Below are 20,549 nucleotides of genomic sequence, written 5' to 3'. Positions count from 1 at the left end.
AAGCTTGGAGGGCTTGGCCACCTCAGAGAGAAATGTGTCAATCCATGTTCCCCAGTCCATTTTATTCGGTGTCCTCTCGCCAAAGTCGCTCATCGACTTTGTGCTGCTATCTCGACATCTACGCGTCCCCACTGGTTACATAAGTCCAAACTTTGGGGCAACGCCGCTTCCTACCTCGAATTATTATTAGATGCCTAGAAATCCTTCTCCGGGGACTCCCGGGGGCCATCGTTGCGAACCGCTCAAGTTCTAGCATTTCTCCAAAGTGTTACTCATCTCGCCGGAGATCCTCAAATTAGTTGCGAGCTGCCCGGCTACCAAGCTACTCCGTCGCTCCCATCCGTCCGGATCCGTAACCTATCATAATGCCATCAGGGAAGCGCCGGCTTGAGGGGCCACTCGGCCGGCCCAATGTTGTAGCACTAATAAAGCCGAGGGAGTAGAATGAAGCTTGTCGCTGAGCCTGGACCACATTTTAGCCCGCATGTCCCGCGAGCACGACTAATTCGTTGGGAAGAGACAACAAGCTTTCCCCTGAACATAGCTGGAAACGTCTAGCAGCATCATCCATGCGTCTCATGAGTCGCGAGGGTACGCCTGACTAACCTGCGACGAAAAAGTGCCCCTACGCCGCACTCAAAAACCCTGTGTGCTTCCATTTGGGGAATTTTTCCAAAACTGAACTTAATTCAGTCGGGGATTCCCCATGTTCATCGCGACTAGTAAGCCCTGAATGAAGCTTCTTGAATGGGGCTTTCGCATTTTGAAATCATGTCCGGCGGATGTGGCGGTTGTTGCATCCCATCCCGACCAACACCCGCTGGGCTAAGCTTTCTTTGCCAATTTCAATTCCCAATTCCAGAAGAGATCCGAACGATTGAGGCACCTGTTACTCACACAGTGATCAACGCCAATTAGCGACAACATGAACCGGAATATAGAGGCCCATGATGCGCCGATGTCCACAAGAAGGAAAAGCAGCATTATTGCAACGACAGAAAAGCAGCTGCTGTCAGTAGATCCAAGCCTCACATCCACAGATGTGTTTCCGTCTGTCTCCAAGGACGTGAAGTATAGTCCAGAGACAACGATCACTGAGAAAGAGACCAGTCCAATCGCGGAGAAGGACGAAGAAAAAGACGAAGCTCCGAACAATGATACACCAGCGGCACTTGTACCAAAGTATCTATCAGGTGCCCAGCTCTGTGTCGTCATCACATGTGTTATTATTGTTGCCTGGTTGATGTTTCTTGACAGCTCTATCATTGTGACCGTGAGAGCACCAATGAGAAAAGGGATACCATCCGTTTGCTAATCATACAATGTATCCTAGGCTATTCCTGCAATCAGTGATGAGTTTCATTCCCTTCAAGATATCGGTTGGTACGGCAGTGCATATCACGTTTCCAATGCCGCGTTCCAGCCGCTCACGGGCAAAATCTACCGCTACTTCAGCTCAAAGGTACGGCTCCGTTGAACCCCCTCAATATGTATCTATACATATATGTACTAACCCATATAGTGGTCCTTTTTCGTCTTCCTGGTCGTATTCGAAATTGGATCTCTGATCTGCGGGGCCGCGCCCTCGTCCCTGATATTGATCGCGGGCAGAGTAATCGCGGGGATCGGTAGTGCTGGCATTATGAGTGGTAGCTTGACAATCATCGCCGGGTCAGTGCCTTTAGAAAAAAGACCTGGTATGATTAACCTTTGCTGCTTTTTTCTGACCAAGCCTTTACTAATTCGTGTTGACTATTAGCCCTGATGGGTCTGGTCATCGGACGTACGTAGAGGCTCTTGACCGCTACACCAGCAGCTAACGTCAAACTAAAGTTGCAAACTCTGGGAGCGTTTGCGGTCGTACGTACACAAAAGTGCCCCCAAAGGCGAAAGCCTCGCCATCAATACTGACTTTGGCATAAAGCTGTTCTTGGCGGAGTCCTGACCGACTATGCCAATTGGCGTTGGAGTAAGATATGGTGTTCATCCGAGTTGAGACGACTCTCGCAGTATCAGCTAAACTCAAACAGCGTTCTACATCAATCTCCCGATAGGAGGCGTCGTCCTTCTGTTTCTGGCATGGTGCCAAATTCCCGATCAGGTGCCGAAACCGAAGCCAATGGCAGTCATCTCGAAAGTGCACACATATCTCGATTTGCCTGGCTTCTTGCTGTGCGCTGGTGCCGCGGTCCTATTTCTCACGGCGCTCGAGCTTGGCGGGAACAAATATGCTTTCCACAGCCTCACGGTAATAGGACTGTTCTGCGGCTCTGCTGTGGCTCTCGCAGCCTTTCTGGTGTGGAATTACCGAAAAGGAGATGACGGGCTGATCCCATCATCAATGGCCGGCAAGAGGCCCGTCTGGTCCGCTGCCGCCACCACCTTCACGCTTGTTGGATCGGCAATGATTCAGATCTACCTGCTTCCGCTCTACTTTCAAGCTGTCCAAGGTGCCACGCCGGTTCAGAGCGGGATCAATGTCCTGCCAAGCATCTTGTCACAACTAGCTTTTGCTTACGGCGGTGGCGTGCTAGGTATGCAAGCCTGCGGAATAATTCCATATGATTTTGAGTTTAGCTAATCTTCCTGTCATCCTCTCAGTCGGTAAGTTTGGGTATTATTTGCCGTGGGCTATTGCCGGCACAGCGGCGACCATCATTGCTAGCGGCCTCTTCACTTCACTCACACCGACAACTTCTGTTGCTCAATGGGTTGGTTATCAAATCATCACTGGCGGTGGACGGGGCATTGTTCTACAACTGGTGAGACTCGCTTATATGGGGGGAGGTTTCCCACTAAAACGAGCCCGACTAACTTGACTGCTCCAAGCCGAGCATTGCTATTCAAGCGAACTTGCCTCCGGAACAGATCTCAATGGGTATGTCACTCGTAATGTTCTCGCAATTTATGGGATCTGCCGTTGCTCTGGCTGTAGGCAACGTGATATTTGTCGGGGCATTGCGGCAAGACCTTTCTAAATTTGCACCGAATGTCGATCCGTTAACGGTGCTCGCGGCCGGAGCTACCGGGTTCCGCAAAGTCGTCGCCCAAAAAGAACTGCCCGGAGTGCTCATGGCATACGTATCGAGCGTCAACAAGGAATTCTACCTGTCCCTCGGGCTGGCTATAGCATCATTCTGCTTTGCGTGGGGCATGGGATGGAGAGACATTCGACCAACAGAGAAATAGTTCGTGGTCAAGGAAAAACAATGACTCGAGCGCATCACCAGTGCCGAGGCTCAGCTCCATGGGCACTGACGTCTCCAAGATTGGAACTTTGAGGTGGCCCTTGCTAGTGGTGAGTGCCGTAGTCAAGCTCTACCAAAAATTTCACTGAAATAATGACAACTCGTAAGCACATCGCTTGAATATTCGTTCCATCTAGCTCGGAGTGGTTCGATACGAGGCCCAGTCACCATGATTCCTTGATTTTTAAGGTTGACCCTAAGGGACTGCTTGCACTCGGACCCGACGGGATATTGCTGGATCGGAGGAGAGAAATTGAGGCTTCAGATGCATCGCTCACCCCGTGCAACTAAGAAAACCACCAGCTTCGTAGTAGTAAGGGGCAATCGGCGGCGTTTTCCGGTCTGATGTATGTAGGTTCGCCCGAAGGAACCAACCGAATTAGGACTGATGCATCGATTCGGGACGAAAAGACGATCAGAGTGTCTGAATGAAGCTAAACTGCATAGTCCACAGCTTGCGACGGTATACGATTAATTGCAGGTCGTTCACGGAGCCTCCGTCTACTTGCGCTACCGGAGCCCAGAACCTCTGGCTGTCCGGAGACGTTGCGGATGTAGGAGGTTGGCTAGTACTCTTGCTGGATTCCTACGTTTTGCTGTATCCGTAGGAATCCAGCCTATCCTATCTCCGAAGCATCAACTTGCAAGCTCGCCAGACTGTCATCCCATGAGCTGATTTGTTTAACGCGATCGCGCATCATCTGATCCCGGCGATGATAGAAAAAAGCTGCGAAAATCATCCACGGGCGTGCTCGTGTAACGCGGTCATATGTAATCCCGCAGATGCTCCGTAATTAGCCTGGAAAGGGGACCCCAACGACTCATTCTCAGGCTTCATCAGTTGACCCGAGTCCCTAGTTGGCTGGAATTGGTACCGCAAAGCAAGCTGAAACAAATCTGAGAGGTTTGCCGCGGGAGCAAAGGTAAATTGGGCTGCCCAATGCGCTCAGGCCGTCTCTCTTCGACTGATGTTAAGTGCACAATAACGCCAGGCTTGACTCGAGGAGCAGCGGCGCGCCCGCAGCGTGACATTGGAAGCATTGGGTCGTGCTTTGCAGACGAAAACGAGAGTCCAATGTTAGAGTTCACGCGATCTGCGGGTTCATCTTGTCGTCCCACAGCTTCTGCTGCTAAGTTTTTGTGTACACACGTGCAGCTTTCAATGATGCCGTGGGGAGCGATATGTCCGAACCCGAAGTCGCATTGGTATCACATTCCAGCCTGTGAGGTGTGTTCACTTTAACGCAACGTTGTTACTGTTGCCCTATGGGTAGAACTTGTCAAGTTGACCCTGTGGTCGTGAACCTCTCAAGGTTACCTCAGGCATGATTCCCTCCCCGGATGCCAAGAGAGAGGCACTAGGTTGTTTCTTAAGCAATCCAAGGCATTTTACTCTGGCCTCCAAGAGCCCCAGCCATGCGTCAACGTCACGTATTCTTGCCACAGCCTGCGGACAAGATTCACGTGCTGCAAGCGCCGAATAAGCGGCAGGAGAAGTCTGCGCTTGCGGACACCAGCAGCCATGGATCACGCGTTCAGCGGCTCGCCGTACCATCCCTGCGATTAATGAATGAATGGCCTATAATAGTCGGGTAGATAGAAACCTTAATTTACTTGCTCGCAACAGGACAGGGCCACCACGGCCACCAATTTGGCGGGGCACACAGGCTCAAGGTGCCGACTCGAGCAGCTCAAACCTGCCGAGACAAAGTTAGGTAGTTGAGGCGTCCAAGTAGGTAGGGCGTTTTGGACTCGCTGTCTTCTGAGCACCAGATACGAAGTATGCTATACGGATACAGTCTTGGCTCTTTTCCTCTTGCCAAGCCACCACGATCGATCTCTTGGTCAAGTCGATCGCCCAATCGCGACCCCATAGGAGAGGCTTTGGCTTGGGGGTTGGGTTGTTTATAGGAAGAGACATGAAGCTGTCAGCAAATGACGCCTGGATGATGATGCATCGTGTGGCAAAATAGGTAACAAAACATGGCATGATGGTGCGAGGAGTTGCAAATGTTCGGTAATTACTATTCAATCAAAGCATGCTTTCTGACACGATGAGAAAGCCTCACCGGGCCACACCACCTTTGTGAGGCGGTGGGCCCCAATTCCAAAGAGAGTTTGCATAGCACTCATCAAGGTTGCAAAGCCCTGGGAACTCGTCAGAACTCTGAGGTCCGAGCTAGCGGAACGCGATCCCACTCAACAGGTAAACCTGCACACCCACCCACTTATCGAATGATTGGCACCTTTTCCAGAGTTGCGGTAAAGCTAATGTCTACCATGTGGAATTCGCAGTCCTCACAGTCAGACCTGTGCTGAATCGACAATGTCATACGTGAGAAGTTTCCTTGAAACCTTAAAAAAAATAAGAAAACAACATTACGCATGAGAGCCATTCCCCAAAGAGGGAGGGTAGGTTCAACCGAGACATCTCATCTAGATCTGACGTGTCCCCCGCGCCCCTTGCAAGACGCCAGAACCCTGACATGAGTCGAACGGCCCAGGTAAGTTGGTGTGGCTAAGAGAAAATCTTGGCAGAATTGCCTTATTTCGAATAGTACGCAAGTCGCGAGAACAAAGTCATATAAACTTCGGCCGTTGCCACCCGGCGCATCTGATCGCATTCGTTCCTTCGTCCTTGTTGTGCATCTACATGAACCTTTTGCCATCATGTTGTTCTCTCAAAGAAGTGCCTGCGATCGCTGCCGAGCTCTCAAGAGCCGCTGCTCCAGAGAGTCTGGAGCGGCCAAGTGCGAAAGATGCCAACGACTCCAGATTGACTGTTTCTATAGTCCTCCGCGGCGGATGGGACGGCCGGCCAAGAAGCGCTTGCACCAGGAAAGCGCCCAGTTGACCCCGTCAACCACATTCCGACGATCATCGACAATGTCCAGTAGCACCACGATCCAAACAATGACAAGCCCATCCGAAGTGGTTCCATCCAACGTCAACGACGCGAGCGACTTTCAATACGGATTAGGGGTCGTACCGAGCCATCCGGAGGAAGACGGAGCTTGGACTGGCAACTTTCAAGATCCTTTGCTTGAACTTTTGCAGAGCAACGGCACGAAGCTGATGTCTACGGAATGGATGGACACAGATACGTTGGGATTCTTGGCCCATCAAGACGAAAGTCTTCTGGCGCAACCCCACGACATGCCTCTCACGCCTCCAACAACGATAGGCTCTTTACCCAATACCACAGAGGACAGCTGGATACCAAGTTGTGATCACCCATCCGAATTTGGCCACGCCGAGTCCTTCGCCGGTGATACTCTTCCGCCGTCGCCAGAAACAACTATAAGGTCATCCGAGTCGGCAGCTCAGCGACTCATCGATCTTCAGTCTCTCCTATTCTCGAGGCACCTAATGGGGGCACAGGATGTAGACGGGCTTTCGGCACTCATCAACAAAACCGTGCACTCGACGGAAACTCTCATTGAGATTCTGGAGAGCTTACCGCAGCTGAGGCCGAGCGTGGAAGGACGACGATCTACCTCACCGCCATCCTACTGTGCAGCAGCAACCGATACTTCCGGCTTCGCCACCGATTCATTATTAGCACAGCACCCGGAAGAGACACAGCAGCACCCACCAAACCTCACACTCATTATCTCTCTTTTTATGACAAATTATCTTCTTCTTTTGGATTCATACGAAGAACTTCTCGGCGCCCTTAGGAGTTGTCTACAGTGTTCACGACAGAGCCAGGGGCCGAGTCCTGGCAGCGAGTTTAGCCTTGTACAGCCATTCCTGGGCAGCAATACCCCCGGCGGGAATTTCAGCAAGTTCAACGTTTTCAGCTCGTTTGACTTGGATGTCAACTCGGTTGTGTTCTTGTTGTCACGAATGATGAAGAGACTGCAGAAATCTACGGAAAGCCGCTTCGCTGCGGTTTCCATGACACCACCTGCTGTTGGCCAATCCCAAAGGCAGGGGCTCCCGGTCTCAGCTACGTCCCACAACTTTGACTTCCAAGACGGGATAGGCCAGGATAGGGACGGGTGTTCGGATACGTCAGGGTCTTATTCTCCGATGGCTTTGATGGGGCATTACGCGCTGCGGGAAGTGAGCCAGAAGCACCAGAGCGTGATGGAGTCGCTCCGAGTCGTCGGGTGGCTTGCGGATGAATTATGATAGAGCCTGTACAACAGATGTAGACGCATTTGTGAAACTAAAGTTAAAGATACATCAATTGAATAAGCGACAGCCACATGAGTCGTTTAAGACTGCAGATCAAGCTTCGTTGACCAACGACTTTCGACTAATATCCACACTTGCCAAGCTCGTTCTCGGATTTTGAATCCCGTCCCCGGGGTTAATGATCATCCCGTCATGTGGGATTTTCTCCGGGAAAGCCGTTGCAAGATCCGAAGCCGTGTGCCATTGATCATCTGGTTTAACAAATTTCCCAAACATTTGGAATTTCATCCCATCAGAGCCAAACTTTCACACTCGACTTCGGGCGACACCTCACGTCTCTTCCGAGACGCTGCCTCGGTGCGGGTAGTGGCCAATGCTTCCAGACGAGGAGCCACACCCAGCGCGCTGCTTTGAAGGCAAGACTGGAATGCCTGTCTGCAACAATGGTTGTGACATTGACGCCCGCTGGGGGGGCGGCGGTCATCTTACGTTGTCACCACGTCACTTGCTTAGGTTGAAAGTGATACTTCTCAAGGAGTTCGGATCATGGAACTTTCACCGAGATGAAAACTGTGTTCGGCGCTTTAGCTCACCAGAGCTGGTTCATGATGAGACCATCAAACCTACGCAGGCCTTGAGCCGAACTTTGTCTCGTCTCATTCGGCTAATCACTTCCATTAAGTAGATCGGCATTCAATGCATCAGAGACGTGATCATTGCGCACAGACTTTTCAAGTTGTTGCTGTTGTATTATTTTACGCCGGTAAGTCCCGTAGGTAAAGGGCGTTCGCATCTTCATCAAGCTGAAATATCTTTCTAAATACCTTACAAAAATCATTGCTGCCAAAATATTCCACCTTGCTGATAATGAATACTGTATTGATTCCCTGTGCTGAATGTAAATAGACTTTTCAAATGTGTGTAAGAAAGAACACGTACACCTAATACCTCTATCCATCTACCGGCTTCATCTTCTCTATTGACGGCCATAAGTGATGCAATAGAGAGATATTTCTCAGCACATTGTTCTCTTAAACGTGACAATTTGTATCAATGTTGCTCATAACCTCAAGTCTAAGCCTTAGGTTGCTCGTAGCTCGATTGCACCTGAAAAGCGAAATATCAATTCGAGAGCAGCGGTCTTGATGAAATGTGTATCTCTTGCATATTGGCTGACACATCACTGCTTGTGACGTTTTACTTCTGGGGCCTCTAACCATTTCAGACGGTTCTTTTGTCCTGAGTTGTATGGTTCCAGTGTGACCTGTGAGCAGTCTGAGTATTTCACTTTGCATAAGGTTGACTGAGACTTACAGACACAACTAGCAACGGCAAACCCGCAGCTTGATGCCCTCTATTTCAGTCTTTGTTTGGTACACATACTGAGTAGAGAAATGCCTTGTTGATGCAATTCTTCGACCTTGATGTAGAAGCACTTACGTCAACTCATGACTTGATCAAGTCCCTCAAATTTCCACTTCTGTCGACATCAACAGCCTAGCGTCCACATAGCACTTCTAGCCCCCAGCGCAAACTAAATGCCCACCTTACATCTCCCGGTGCAGCGCCGAGCCTCACAAAAACCTATTCCTGCAAAATTTTCTGGCATTGAACTATAGATGTGGTATTAGCATTTGAGGATTCAGAGTGTCCCGCAGCGTTACATTCGGTTTCCGGCGTGGAGGACTTGGGCTTATCTAGAAAGCTTGGCTCTCTTGGCTCGGCCACCTAAATCTCTTGTCTCCTTCCAAATCCATACTGGGCCATATTTTACAGACCGGTAGAAGGCGGGGTATCAACCCTAAGAGCAACGAGGTTTTTTTGGTGTCGAGAGTTGTCAAAAACGCGGAGATAACCTTTGGCCTGAATAGCTCTGTGGAGTATGCTCAGATGCTCGCCGACACCGCTATCTGCCAAGAGGTTCGTTTCCTGCCTGTTCAGGAAACGGGGGCAGACTTGAGAACCACTGAATGATGTGACAGAAAGATAGAGAATCTATATATTACAAGTCCGTGTCACCTTGAAGCCCTCGGCCGGAATTGGTTTGATCGAATCTCTCTCCAGTCCAGGGTTACTGCTCCACATCCTCGACTTTGAGCATTCCAAGAGCCTCATCCCAGCCACGTTGAACCCGTCGTAGCAAAGCAAAGGGTCACATCGCTGTCTCCGTGCACCATGCATCTCGTCTCGTTTACTAGGGTCGTTGCTCTAACGGCAGCTGTCGTTCATGGAAGGGAACTTCCCAAGGACGAGGCTCGCGCTGCTGGTAAGGATATTAGTCGAATCATACTAGCGGAGGTTCCTGACATTGAGTAGAACTCTATGATTCTGGTGTCATACACGACAGACTCATGTCGGCGAAGATTGTAGGCAACATATTGTTACGAGATGTCATCGGGCTACGAACTGACAATATTATCTAGGCACACTGGGAAGCCGAAGAAGCGGTCGGCCTCATGAACTCATCTCAGTGGCCTAGACTAGGCTACACTAAGTGTGTCGATGGCTACGCTGAGGCTATTCCGGATAGCCCATTACACAACTTCAAATGCAAAAATGTAGGTTCTCTTGGTCGCGACGTCGACGGATGTTTGCTTTGTGAAAAACGTAGTGACATTGCGTCGATTTAGATGGATCTTTATGACTTCATCAACCACGCGGAACTAGGATCATCGAATGCCGATTACCGCGGCAAGAGTGGGAGCTCTTCCTGGGGATGGACTGATCCAGATTCTGGCCGTGAGTTCATTGGTGAGCACGGCCCCAACCTATCACCGATTACCCTTCTTTTTTGGCTGACTCTGTCATCAAAGTAAGCGGCATGTTTGATGGGTGCGCTTTTATCGAGATTCTGCCCGAGGGCAAGATGCTCAACCTTGGATTCTTGTGAGACCCCCCGAGCTTCACAAATATGGCGAATAACACCCCATAACTAATCCTGTGCGATGTCAGACCTACGTACTCGCCCGTTGGCAATAGGGCATACTGGCATGAGATTCGTCCGTATCATAACTATATGCTCATTGGCTCTGAACTCGAGGGGCATGGCATCCAAATCTTTGACATGAAAAAGGTAAGAAGTTGTTCCAGATCATGAGGGCAACTGATATTTACTCGTATCATTAGCTTTTGGATATTGATCCCATCGAAGCAACCGTTTTGTTCACCAACGAGAATGACTTGACCGGACATTTCATCGAGTCTCTCCCATTGGGTCGCAGCCATAATGTTGTTGTCAATGAGGAGGCCAAGTACGCAGTTGCTGTCGGTGTCCAGCCTCGCGCGGAGGGCTGCATGGGCGGTCTACACTTTTTCAGTCTCGAGGACCCTGGTAACCCTGTCGCCCTGGGTTGTGATGGTCAGGATGGTTATGTCCATGACGTAAGTCTCCATTTTTACCCAAGGATAATTCCCAATCTGTCTACTTGTCGACTAATGGAAGTGAGTTCAGGCGCAATGTCTTATCTACAGAGGCCCTGATGCCAAGTACCAGGGCCGTGACATCTGCTATGGATACAACGAAGACACATTGACTATTTATGATGTTTCTGACAAGAAGAATTCCAAGATAATTTCCCGCACGAGCTATGAGGGTGCAACTTTCACGCACCAGGGCTGGGTCAATGACGTAAATTGGCAAGGTAAGGTGCTCCAGGCTGTCACAAGGAAAGGGAACACGGCTAACATCCTGATAGAATGGCTCTTCATGGATGACGAGTACGATGAGGATGATCTCGCGGGCCCTGCTGCTGATGGGTACCCCGTCACGTACATTTGGGACATTCGATCTCTTGAAGCCCCGAAGCAAACTGGTCTATTCAAACACACAGTGAAGGGGATCGATCACAACCAATATGTTGTTGGCAACTTGCTTCTTCAATCAAACTACGGCGCCGGTGTCCGAGTATGGGATATTTCGTCTGTACCCGCAGATCCTACTGGAGGAAGCGTGTGCGAAATCGCCTATTTTGACATATATCCCGAGGATGACTCCCTCCCTGGAGGCGGTGCCATCCAGTTCTCCGGAACATGGTCATCCTACGCCTACTTCAAGTCGGGCTTCATTTTCGTCAATACAATCGAGCGCGGGGCGTACTTGGTCAAAATGACAAAGAAAGAAGCCTGCAAGCCCAAGACTTGTACTGCGGATAACTGTCTGCGTGCCCTCAGAGCTTCCAGCGTTCCTCGTCGGTTGGAGGAAAGTGAGAAGTTCTGTGGCGAGTTCACAAAGAATGTTATCGCCGACGTTACGGTTGTCCCCGCGTATGCTTCCGTGGCATGCCCGACTAATGTCATCTCGCGCGTGAGCTCGGCGTGCGCGTGCTTGCCAACACCCACCGCCTGAGCGAGCAACACGTCACGATCAAGCAAATAATAGAAGTTTTAGCAGTGCCCAGCATGCAATTCTTGCAAAAAAATGGTCATTTCTGGCAGAGATCACGAAAGCTGTTGACAGTTCCACACTTCGGCACCATGATGAGGAATCTTCTCCATGAGGGCCGGCGAGGGGCCGATCTTCGCTACCGAAGATCAGAGTGCAAGTCACCAAAAGGCGTAGAGGCAGAGATCTAAGAGAGTGTGCAGACTAATCGCGGTTTCACTATGAGAGATAATGGCGACTAATCACCGGCAATGAGAAGTTTTATTGGTGAAAGTACGAAGATTTTGGGATATGTAGGAACTGAACATCAATGCCGATTCTACATGCAAATTCTAGGGCAGCCGATGCCACGAGAAAAGCTCAATGGTCACCTGTAGCGCAACGCTTACTTATGCATGTTGGGACCCTGATCGATTAGCTATTCCAAACAAAGACTGATGCGCTTAGCAAGAGAAGGCAGCATCAGTTGAAGCAGCGGTGGAGGTGGAGGCAGCGGAAGAAGCGCCGGCGGGCGTAGATCCAGCGGGAGCAGTGCCGTTGGGGGGAGAGCCGCCAGAGTTGGAGTGGGTGACACCACCCTCAGCATAGAGTGAAGCGGCGGGGGTGATGGTCTGGGCCTGGGTGGTGTTGATACCGAAGGCCATCCAGGCGAAGAGGCCGTCAGTGACGCTGTTGCCAAGAAGGGTGTACTCCATGACAGGGTCGACGCCATTGGTGGCAGCCTCCTCGCTCAAGATGGAGTCGTCGGCATTGGTGGTGAGGTCCTGGGTGTTGGTGTTGTAAGGGGCAATAGCCTCAACAGCAGAGATGAGCTCCTGGTCAAAGAAGGCCTGGCCGACATGGGAGGCAATGATGACGTTGCCGAGGGTGTTGTTGGAGTAGAGAGTGGCATTCCGGTGCACCATCACGTGGATGTGGGTGGCGCGGGAGGTGTAGTGGCCGGGGAAGATGGACTCGAACTGAGCAACACCGTCAGAGTCGGTCGTCTGGATGCCGCGGAGCCAAGTCTTGTCGATTTTGGTCTCATCGGAAGAGTCTCCGTTGCCAGAAGCAATGATGCCGGAGTAGACACCGGTGGAGTTGCAGTGCCACATCTCGAGGTAGACGTTCGGGACGGGCTCGCAGGTGTCAACGTCGATGACCTGGTAGTCAAGGACAATGTCGACACCCTCCTGCTCCTCGATGATGTTGCGGCGGACATACTCGCCAGAGACGTCTAAGGAAACCTATTAGCAACTGGTTGTAGCGGAAGTGTATTTTTTTCTTAGGTGCTGGCTTACAGTAAGGGCCTTGGGTAACCTCAGGGGTCAAGACGCAAGAGTTGTTGCCGGAAAAGAGAGAAGAGTTGTCAGTGTTCAGGGTGTAGTTGAGTTCGGTCGAGTTGTGGCTCGCGGCGAGGACGGATTCAGTATCACGCTTAATGTTGCGCTTCTTTCGGGCCTGGTGGACCTGAGCGGAGCGGGGGGCGATGTTGCGGGCAGTGACACTGCGAGTGGCGAGTTTGTCGGCGCAGTGAGCCAAGTTGGAACGCTTGACGGTGCTCAAAAAAGCGCGACGCTCGGCAATCTCCTCCGTGAGATCGTGGCCCGGGTGGCCAACGGCGCTGGAAAGAAGGGTGAGGCCCGAGGCGACGGTGGAGAAACGCATGGAGGCGGTTGTTGGGGGAGCTGGGGGTGAGAAGCCTGCTGAAAGACGTGTTTATACGATTTCTCGAATTGAACGAGAGGGTTTGTTGGAAGTAAAAACGAGAGGGGTGTTGGTAAAGAGAGAATGTGATGCAACTAAGGAGTTTCTTCTTAGTTCTTGGTGGCTTCGACCTTGGGTTATTGTACTCGACGAGATGGTATCCTGTCTCCATGTATAGTCAACCACCCTCTCCCACTAACCGCGTCAGTGCCATAATGGTAGTTCGTCGCAAGAGATCAAACGGTGGAGCTCGACTCAACATACGGTACTCATCACCACAAGTCTCGTTGACTCGTGAGGCGAGGACGGCGGCTCCGGGAGGCCTCGATTGCGTGGGCTCCCGTTGCGGCTACGGAATAAGCATAGAGAAGACACCCCAGTCTCAGGCCCAGGCAACGTCCACATTCCTTCTGAACCTCGATGGTATCACCGGTAGGTGAGATAGTATTGGACAACGGCTAAGACAATCTCACAGGAGTATAGACCATCGTCAAATGTTTCTAGGTACAGCACCTTGGCAGGGGCTTATTCTCTCACTTTGGGGTAGTGACCAGTGACGTCTTGGGCATAACAAACCAGCCCCGGGCACATCTCCACATGGTCTAATTTTGCCTTCCTCTTGTCCCGGCTCGTATCACTGTTTCTCAGTGACTGTTGGGATCGCTTTCCCAAGTCTGAGCATGCGGACGTGGCCCTACGCGCAAGCATTTGGGAGACGGTGGAGTCTGGATTGTGGTTTAAGCCTCCCTTCTTGCGTTTCGATGGAGCTCCCTCCCAAATACCGTGGCAAACTCTCCCCGCTCTTGGGAAAATTCCCCGTCGGAGCGCGTCTACGCGTCACGCATTCATTGTCCATCCGACGTTGACTTGTTGTTTAACTGACGCTGTAAGGATATACTTCGATACAGCATGTGCTTCCTGTCCTCGGGTTGTCTTCCCAGAACCCCCCCCCCCCTGACACGTTTAAAATTCGTCACTTTTAACTCTGAGTATCAACGCACCAGCCCGCGTAGTTCAAATTATCTGCCCAATGGGATTATCCGTCTGCGAAAAGTATTTTATCTCGAGAGGGTGGCTGTGCCCGGGCCGCAGGAAGAGTACATGTATCCTCTAGAAAGACTAGCCGACGTTCAGGCTTGACATGCTTGCACATCTGTTCGCAGATTGCGGTGTTTGAACGTGGTGAATAGTCTCAATTGTATCAGCTTGGATCGTGTAGGCGGCTGGAGTCCCGGACCAGCTGCCTTTAAAGCAAGCATTCTGCGAGTATTCCGTTGGACTTGACGCTTCGGAGCCTCCATACATGTACTCTTAGCCACTTCGCATGCTCAAGGTGAGAGAGCATAGCGGAAGATCAAGGCTCCAAGGATCCGTCATCACGGTCGCCCAAGGTTCTTGGATATCCTATGCTACCTTAGTTGTCATATCGAAAAATCATGCACCACGCCGTGCAGCTCGGAGTGGTTGAAAGAAAGTCGTAAACGGAACATAACTGTCGTCTGTTTCATCCCGTCTTCCCTTCGATCATGCGGTCCGAACTACCAGATGATAGCCAGGTTTGCATGTTTCCTGAACGCGCGTAAACTTACGGAGAACTTGATTCTAGTAACCATTGATGAAGTAGTGACGGGTCGGGCCACTACTATCACAAAGATTCCCTGGGTCAAGACTGTGCTGGCGAAGCATTTCACAGGCAAGCAGCCAATGAACCTGATGCAAATATCAGCTTGGCCGGTGACTTGTCATCTAAACCTTCGACTTTCCCTGTTCTAAGCCCCTTGTTCACAGCCTAGTTGACTTTTTTCATCTTGACAGAACGGTCAAGGACGGTTGATCGGCTGGCTTCCACAGCTGGTTGGCGAGGAACATAGCATTCCATTCAATGGCAAACGTGGTATTGCCAAACCGTCAGCTCCCCACGCAAGTTGGACACCTGCCGATTGCCTTCCTTGAAATTGAGATACAAGCATATGCCGAAGGGAGGCGGGAGGCTCTCGACGGGGTGTGGACGGCCACAACCACATGCACCTACGGGCTGCCTCCATGTAGACTATTTCCCCAGAGGAATCTGAAAAGCGCAATCGCGATCCCTGATCCGAAGATTGCGTCACAAGAAACTCCACTTTATACCATCCTACGATCTCCGGACACATTCACGGTCTCCAGTGAAGTGACCAGTCTCTATTCACTGCCTGCCAGATATCGTGTCATAAGGTAGCTCATCGTCAAATATAGAAGAGAGTACTTTGACGAGGATCTTGGGCCGGCCACCCAAACCTACGCTTTGCTTGGCAACTTGACAATGCTCATCCTTACTCTCTGGTCGAAACCTCTGCCGTTTACTGTTATTCTGTCCAGATATCGGGGACTTCTGGTCCCGACGAGGGACGAGTCACCCAATCAACCGGAGAAGTCTCAGTGACGTACTCCCCGTACCACTGTTGGTTGCAAAGCCCCCGAAAATATTGAGTGTTGGTACATTGGAAGAGTTAAGGATTGGAGCAACAAAGTGTGCAAACCACAAGGATTCGACGGGAAGAAGAGGTGGGAACACAGGCTACGTACCCAGCGCCTAAGCCAAGCCATCATGCGCTCCGCTCCGTTGATCGGCGCTGACGCTCAAGGCCTAACGTGCCCAACGTTGACGTGTGTCGCCATTGGAACTTCTCCCTATTTCATCACCCTCGGCCGAACAGCGACTTACGACTGACTCTGACAGAAGGGCACTTTCATTTCAGCAATCGTCATGGCGGAGCCACGAGTAAACAATGACGATCAGGTCCAACCATTGTCTTTGATACAGTCGGCCGGTGGGCAGTCCCTTGTACGCCAGCTCTTAGAGATCCAGACGGCTACTATCGAGCAATCAAAATCACTCCATTTCATCCAGAACCTCGATTGTTTGTACCTTGACAAAAGCCGAAAGCGCCACCCTGAAACCCGTGATTCGGCATCTCAAGATAATAGCCCCGTGTGGCTTCGCGAACGAGGCCTGAATGCCTTATCATCCGACCTTAAATATATGGCCGTGTCGTGGACATGGGGCATTTCAGAACCTTATGAAGACTCTGCCGCGGGCAGACACCTTGTCCAGCCCCCTGACGGTAGCCCTAATCAACAGTCTGAAGTTCGAGACCGGGTCTTCGACCGTATACAGCGATACCTGGAAGCCCAGCCTGACTTACGCTACGTATGGTTGGATAGGCACTGCATCTGCCAGGAACCGGGTCCGGAGAAGACTCGAGGCATGCAGGCGATGGATTTGGTCTACAAGCTCAGCAGTCACCATGTTGCTCTACTTGCACGGCCAATATCCCGAGAAGAGCTTGGCCTTCTCGCCGACGTTCTTCGTGGCAATCTTGTGTCCGAACAGCCTACTGGGGAGTTTCGTCTGAGGCCCATCACAGAAAATGCTCTCGACAGACTTCACAAAGCTCTGGTCCTTCTTGAGGCCATAACCTCCGATCTGTGGTGGACAAGAGCATGGACTTTCCAAGAGAACTATCGCAGCAAGGATAAGATGACACTGCTCATTCCTCATCCTAGGGATATTGACATGGAGAAGGACAAGAGACATGACAGCAAACTTTTTGGCGAAATCGTTGGGGAAGTATCGATCTCATCTGACCTTTTCGAGAAACAATTCACAAAGCTTCCAAGCATGCATGGCAACGAAACGGCAACATGGCGTTCTCGATCTGTACGGTTTTGCCGAAAAAATCCTCAAAAGAGCCCCCAGTTACGAAGTCCTCTTACGGGAGACAATGCCCGATGGGCAATATTCAGCCCGCTGGTCACAATCTCCGAGGATCATCAAGGACATCGAGTCACGCGGAAGCAAGTTCTGCGTGGACAGATTGGCCATAGTCGCAAATTGCTGCCAGTACTCTATTAGGCTAGATGACGCCAAATTGCGGCGAGGACCACACAGCATGAGTCTGTCCATGCTCGCCCTGTATCTTTTGAATGGGGAGATTATGGAAATCAGAGTCATGGAGGATCGGAAGGTGATGAGATGTCGAGGTGAAACCGTGGCCGGATTCATCTTAGATCAGTCCTTTGATGGCTTCTGTCCACCTCTGCAGCTGTTGCAGCGCCCTCTTGTCTACAACAATAGTTGCCGATTCATCAACGTCCGGCTAACCGAAGAGGGGCTGCAGACTTCAGGTCACGTTTGGAAGCTCTATCAAGTCATACCAACGGAGCAATTCGCTCTCCAACCTTCAATAGATCGAAGACATCATAGTCTAAGGGACCGCCGAAGGCACGTCATTAAGCGGCTTGCGGATCTGCGAGATGTCCTCGACGAGCTCAGACGTAAACCACTGGTGCGAAAGCTGGACCAATTTCTCGATACGGCTATACGATCCAGGGAAGGAGGTTCCTTTTCCGAAAAGTACATGTGGACAATGGCCAAGATGATTGTTGCGGCAATGGATGCGCAGAAGCCGCTCGTGCTCGGCGGTCTACTCGAGCTCGGCGGTCTGCTCGACGACCAGCGCTTTCCCTACACCGGTATCTTCGTGCTGGAAGATCTTGAAGAAGAAGAAGAGGAAGAAGAAGAAGATGATGTGGTATATTGGGACCGAGATGACTATGTAGACGCAGGTTACGACGTACATGGTCTTTGTTTCTTCCAGGGACACCCTCGTCGATCGGTAGTGTTCCCATGGCATCCTGCGTTGAAAGAAGGCGTTGGAATGTGAACACCACATGTACCCTGAATATGGACCATGTCCAAGTATGACGACCATCGGCCAGTTAAACTTGCGTTGGAAGTTATGAGATATGTACATAACCTCAGCTTGGCCGGCACACTTATATATCACGAAATGTTTGATTGCTTTTACTCTCAGCCTTGCTGTCCACTGTCTTCATGAATTGTGGCTTCAGCGAGCCTGATCAATTGGACAATCTCCTGAAATCTTTAGACGAAGCACTTCGCGTTGCTCGCTGGACGATGCTGTCGCGATATCATTTGCATGAGACGGCTTTCGTTTGCACAGCTCCCTCCGCTGCAATTCCGAGAACGTAGAATATTTCTAACATCCAGTTCTAAGACGAAGAGTCCAAGTCAAGACTCATTCACACCCACCCGGGCTATCTTCTGTAGCGGCCATCAGTCGAAGGCTCAAGTCTGCATGGTACACATCCCCGATGCTTTGGCCTTCCCCGACGGCCAATACTCCAGATTACGCATGGGCTTTGACTAGCTCAAGGTGGCACCTATCCAAGCATGCTCAGCGGGAGACACGTTTCTGGTGCCTCTGCGGCGGTTAAAAGAGGGACAACGGAAGCGCGGGATCTTAGGATCCCCCCGCAGTGACAAGCCCCAGGGATGTTCCAGCTTGACTTGCCGAAGCGGCATCCCCGTGAGACCGCTGGGGAGCACCCGTCAACGGAGTGTTGTCGGCTGCGTGAGTGTGCTTGTCCTCGCCTGTGGGCCAGCGTGGCAGGTAAATATACCCTGGGTGCCTGGTCGGGAAGTTCGGTGTTGCGATGCGACTCGGGACGTCTACGACATGCTGTGATTGTCTGTCAGTCAACTTGGCGAGAATGACAATGACGAATTGACTCGACTGACTGGACAACTGGAGACATCGAAGGTACTTCAAGAGTGGGCGACGAGACCTCGGATGGTTTGTGCAACGATCCTCGACACTGGCACCAAGTAACCCAAAATAACTTACGGCGAAGCGAGACCGGTCGGTCACGATAATGGCCACACCGAGGACGAAGAAGCCGGTTCCCCCGTGGATAGAGAATACGTACCCGCATGTCGAACACAGTCTGATATCGTTCCCCCGAAAACACATCTTTCTTGTGACGATCAACCGGCCGGAGCCGATGAACTGTCTTCCCGTCGAGGCAACAATCGAACTCGGTGCACTTTGGAAATGGTATGACGCCGAGCCGGAACCAGGGCCTTTTGCACCAGCATTGATTTGAAGCAATGATTGGACATAGTCAAAATAAAGGATGTGGCCTTCGACCATCCACGGGGTCAATTTGCGGGCATGAGCAATCGAACGGGAAGACAACCAATCACTGTCGCATGTAACGGCCATGCTAACGGTAAGCTCGCGACTTGAACGAACCAGAAGAGACCAGCGGCAGATGCTCACCCAACACTAATGTGGCATGCAGACGGTGGCTTTGAGGCTATTCTCAACGCAGACGTTATCTTCGCTTCACCAAATGCGACCTTTCGTCTCCCCGAAGTCCTCCGCGGTGTCTCTGCTCTCACAGGCGCATTGACCCGGTGTATGATGCTCTTCGGCAACCACCGGACGATAGACCTCGCACTCACAGGCCGGATCATGTCGGTGGATGAGGCGCATACTTGGGAGTTGGTCAAGGAGATTGCAACGCAGGAGAAGCTGCTCGAGAGAGCACTTGACTATGCTCGTCTGATCGTTGCATTGAGTCTTGACAGCGTTATTATCTCGCGATTGGAGGCGCGTGAAGCATGGGAGACTGGCGTTAGCCGAGCGACTATGCGCGGACAGGAGCTGTGGGCCGAAGCGATGCTCAGGAGCAAAAATACGACGGAGGGACTGGCGGCATATCGTGAGAAGAGGGACTCAAAGTGGTTTCTATCGCATTTATAGGCTCGCAACTAACTAGATTCTATGCAAATCCCTAGTAGCTAACAAAACTTTAGTTGATATACCTGGACCTGAGGAGAAGAGTCAAATCAGATGAGAACCAGCGTCGATGGTTTAGTGGTAAAATTCTCCGTTGCCATCCAGCAGCGTCGGGGAGCCGGGGGTTCGATTCCCCCTCGACGCATTCATTTTGTTTTGCCATCGACTGGAAGCCACAGACGTTCTTTTTGGATGCTGTCACGAGATATCAACATGGAGGTTTCCCGGCACAAAGCCGAGGTTATGTTCCGTGCCCTTCAGCAAACCCTTGCACCCCGTTTTGCTGGCTGGCATTACCTGGCATGCTGACGAACAACCCGCCTCTGCAGGGGCAGTCCTCAACCTGTTGGCCAGTGTCATCGTTTTCTTCCTTTGAAAGTATACCCCTTCGAAGAAAGAGTCTTTGCGCCTCTTTTGACTCAAAGACTGATAAGACAGCCGGTA

At 51.2% G+C, this 20,549-nt stretch overlaps 4 protein-coding genes across 4 annotated transcripts; 3 read left to right on the top strand and 1 right to left on the bottom strand.

The window, feature by feature from the left end:
* Positions 1–925: 925 nt before the first annotated feature.
* CORC01_00621 (efflux pump) lies at positions 926–7,385 on the top strand (the record flags this gene model as incomplete). The annotated part of the gene is made up of 10 exons (XM_022612278.1): positions 926–1,273; positions 1,334–1,462; positions 1,523–1,697; positions 1,760–1,783; positions 1,834–1,860; positions 1,925–1,969; positions 2,031–2,534; positions 2,602–2,762; positions 2,830–3,188; positions 6,041–7,385. 10 exons carry the CDS (start codon positions 926–928, stop codon positions 7,383–7,385), a joined length of 3,117 nt encoding a protein of 1,038 aa, XP_022481417.1.
* Positions 7,386–9,566: 2,181 nt separating this feature from the next.
* On the top strand, positions 9,567–11,736 carry CORC01_00620 (uncharacterized protein; the record flags this gene model as incomplete). The annotated part of the gene is made up of 8 exons (XM_022612277.1): positions 9,567–9,657; positions 9,708–9,757; positions 9,815–9,949; positions 10,022–10,142; positions 10,205–10,277; positions 10,344–10,464; positions 10,518–10,772; positions 10,843–11,736. The coding sequence occupies 8 exons, from the start codon at positions 9,567–9,569 to the stop codon at positions 11,734–11,736; spliced, it is 1,740 nt and encodes a 579-aa protein (XP_022481416.1).
* A 479-nt stretch (positions 11,737–12,215) lies between these two features.
* On the bottom strand, positions 12,216–13,419 carry CORC01_00619 (uncharacterized protein; the record flags this gene model as incomplete). Its single annotated transcript, XM_022612276.1, has 2 exons — positions 12,216–12,988; positions 13,053–13,419. 2 exons carry the CDS (start codon positions 13,417–13,419, stop codon positions 12,216–12,218), a joined length of 1,140 nt encoding a protein of 379 aa, XP_022481415.1.
* Positions 13,420–19,592: 6,173 nt separating this feature from the next.
* Positions 19,593–20,069, top strand: CORC01_00618 (carnitinyl-CoA dehydratase; the record flags this gene model as incomplete). The annotated part of the gene is made up of 1 exon (XM_022612275.1): positions 19,593–20,069. The coding sequence occupies one exon, from the start codon at positions 19,593–19,595 to the stop codon at positions 20,067–20,069; it is 477 nt and encodes a 158-aa protein (XP_022481414.1).
* Between the last annotated feature and the right edge of the window lie 480 nt (positions 20,070–20,549).

The sequence above is a fragment of the Colletotrichum orchidophilum genome (assembly GCF_001831195.1).
Source record: "Colletotrichum orchidophilum strain IMI 309357 chromosome Unknown Scaffold_3.1, whole genome shotgun sequence".
In the NCBI taxonomy this organism is placed as follows: domain Eukaryota; kingdom Fungi; phylum Ascomycota; class Sordariomycetes; order Glomerellales; family Glomerellaceae; genus Colletotrichum; species Colletotrichum orchidophilum.
This window is presented reverse-complemented; position numbering and strand designations above follow the sequence as displayed.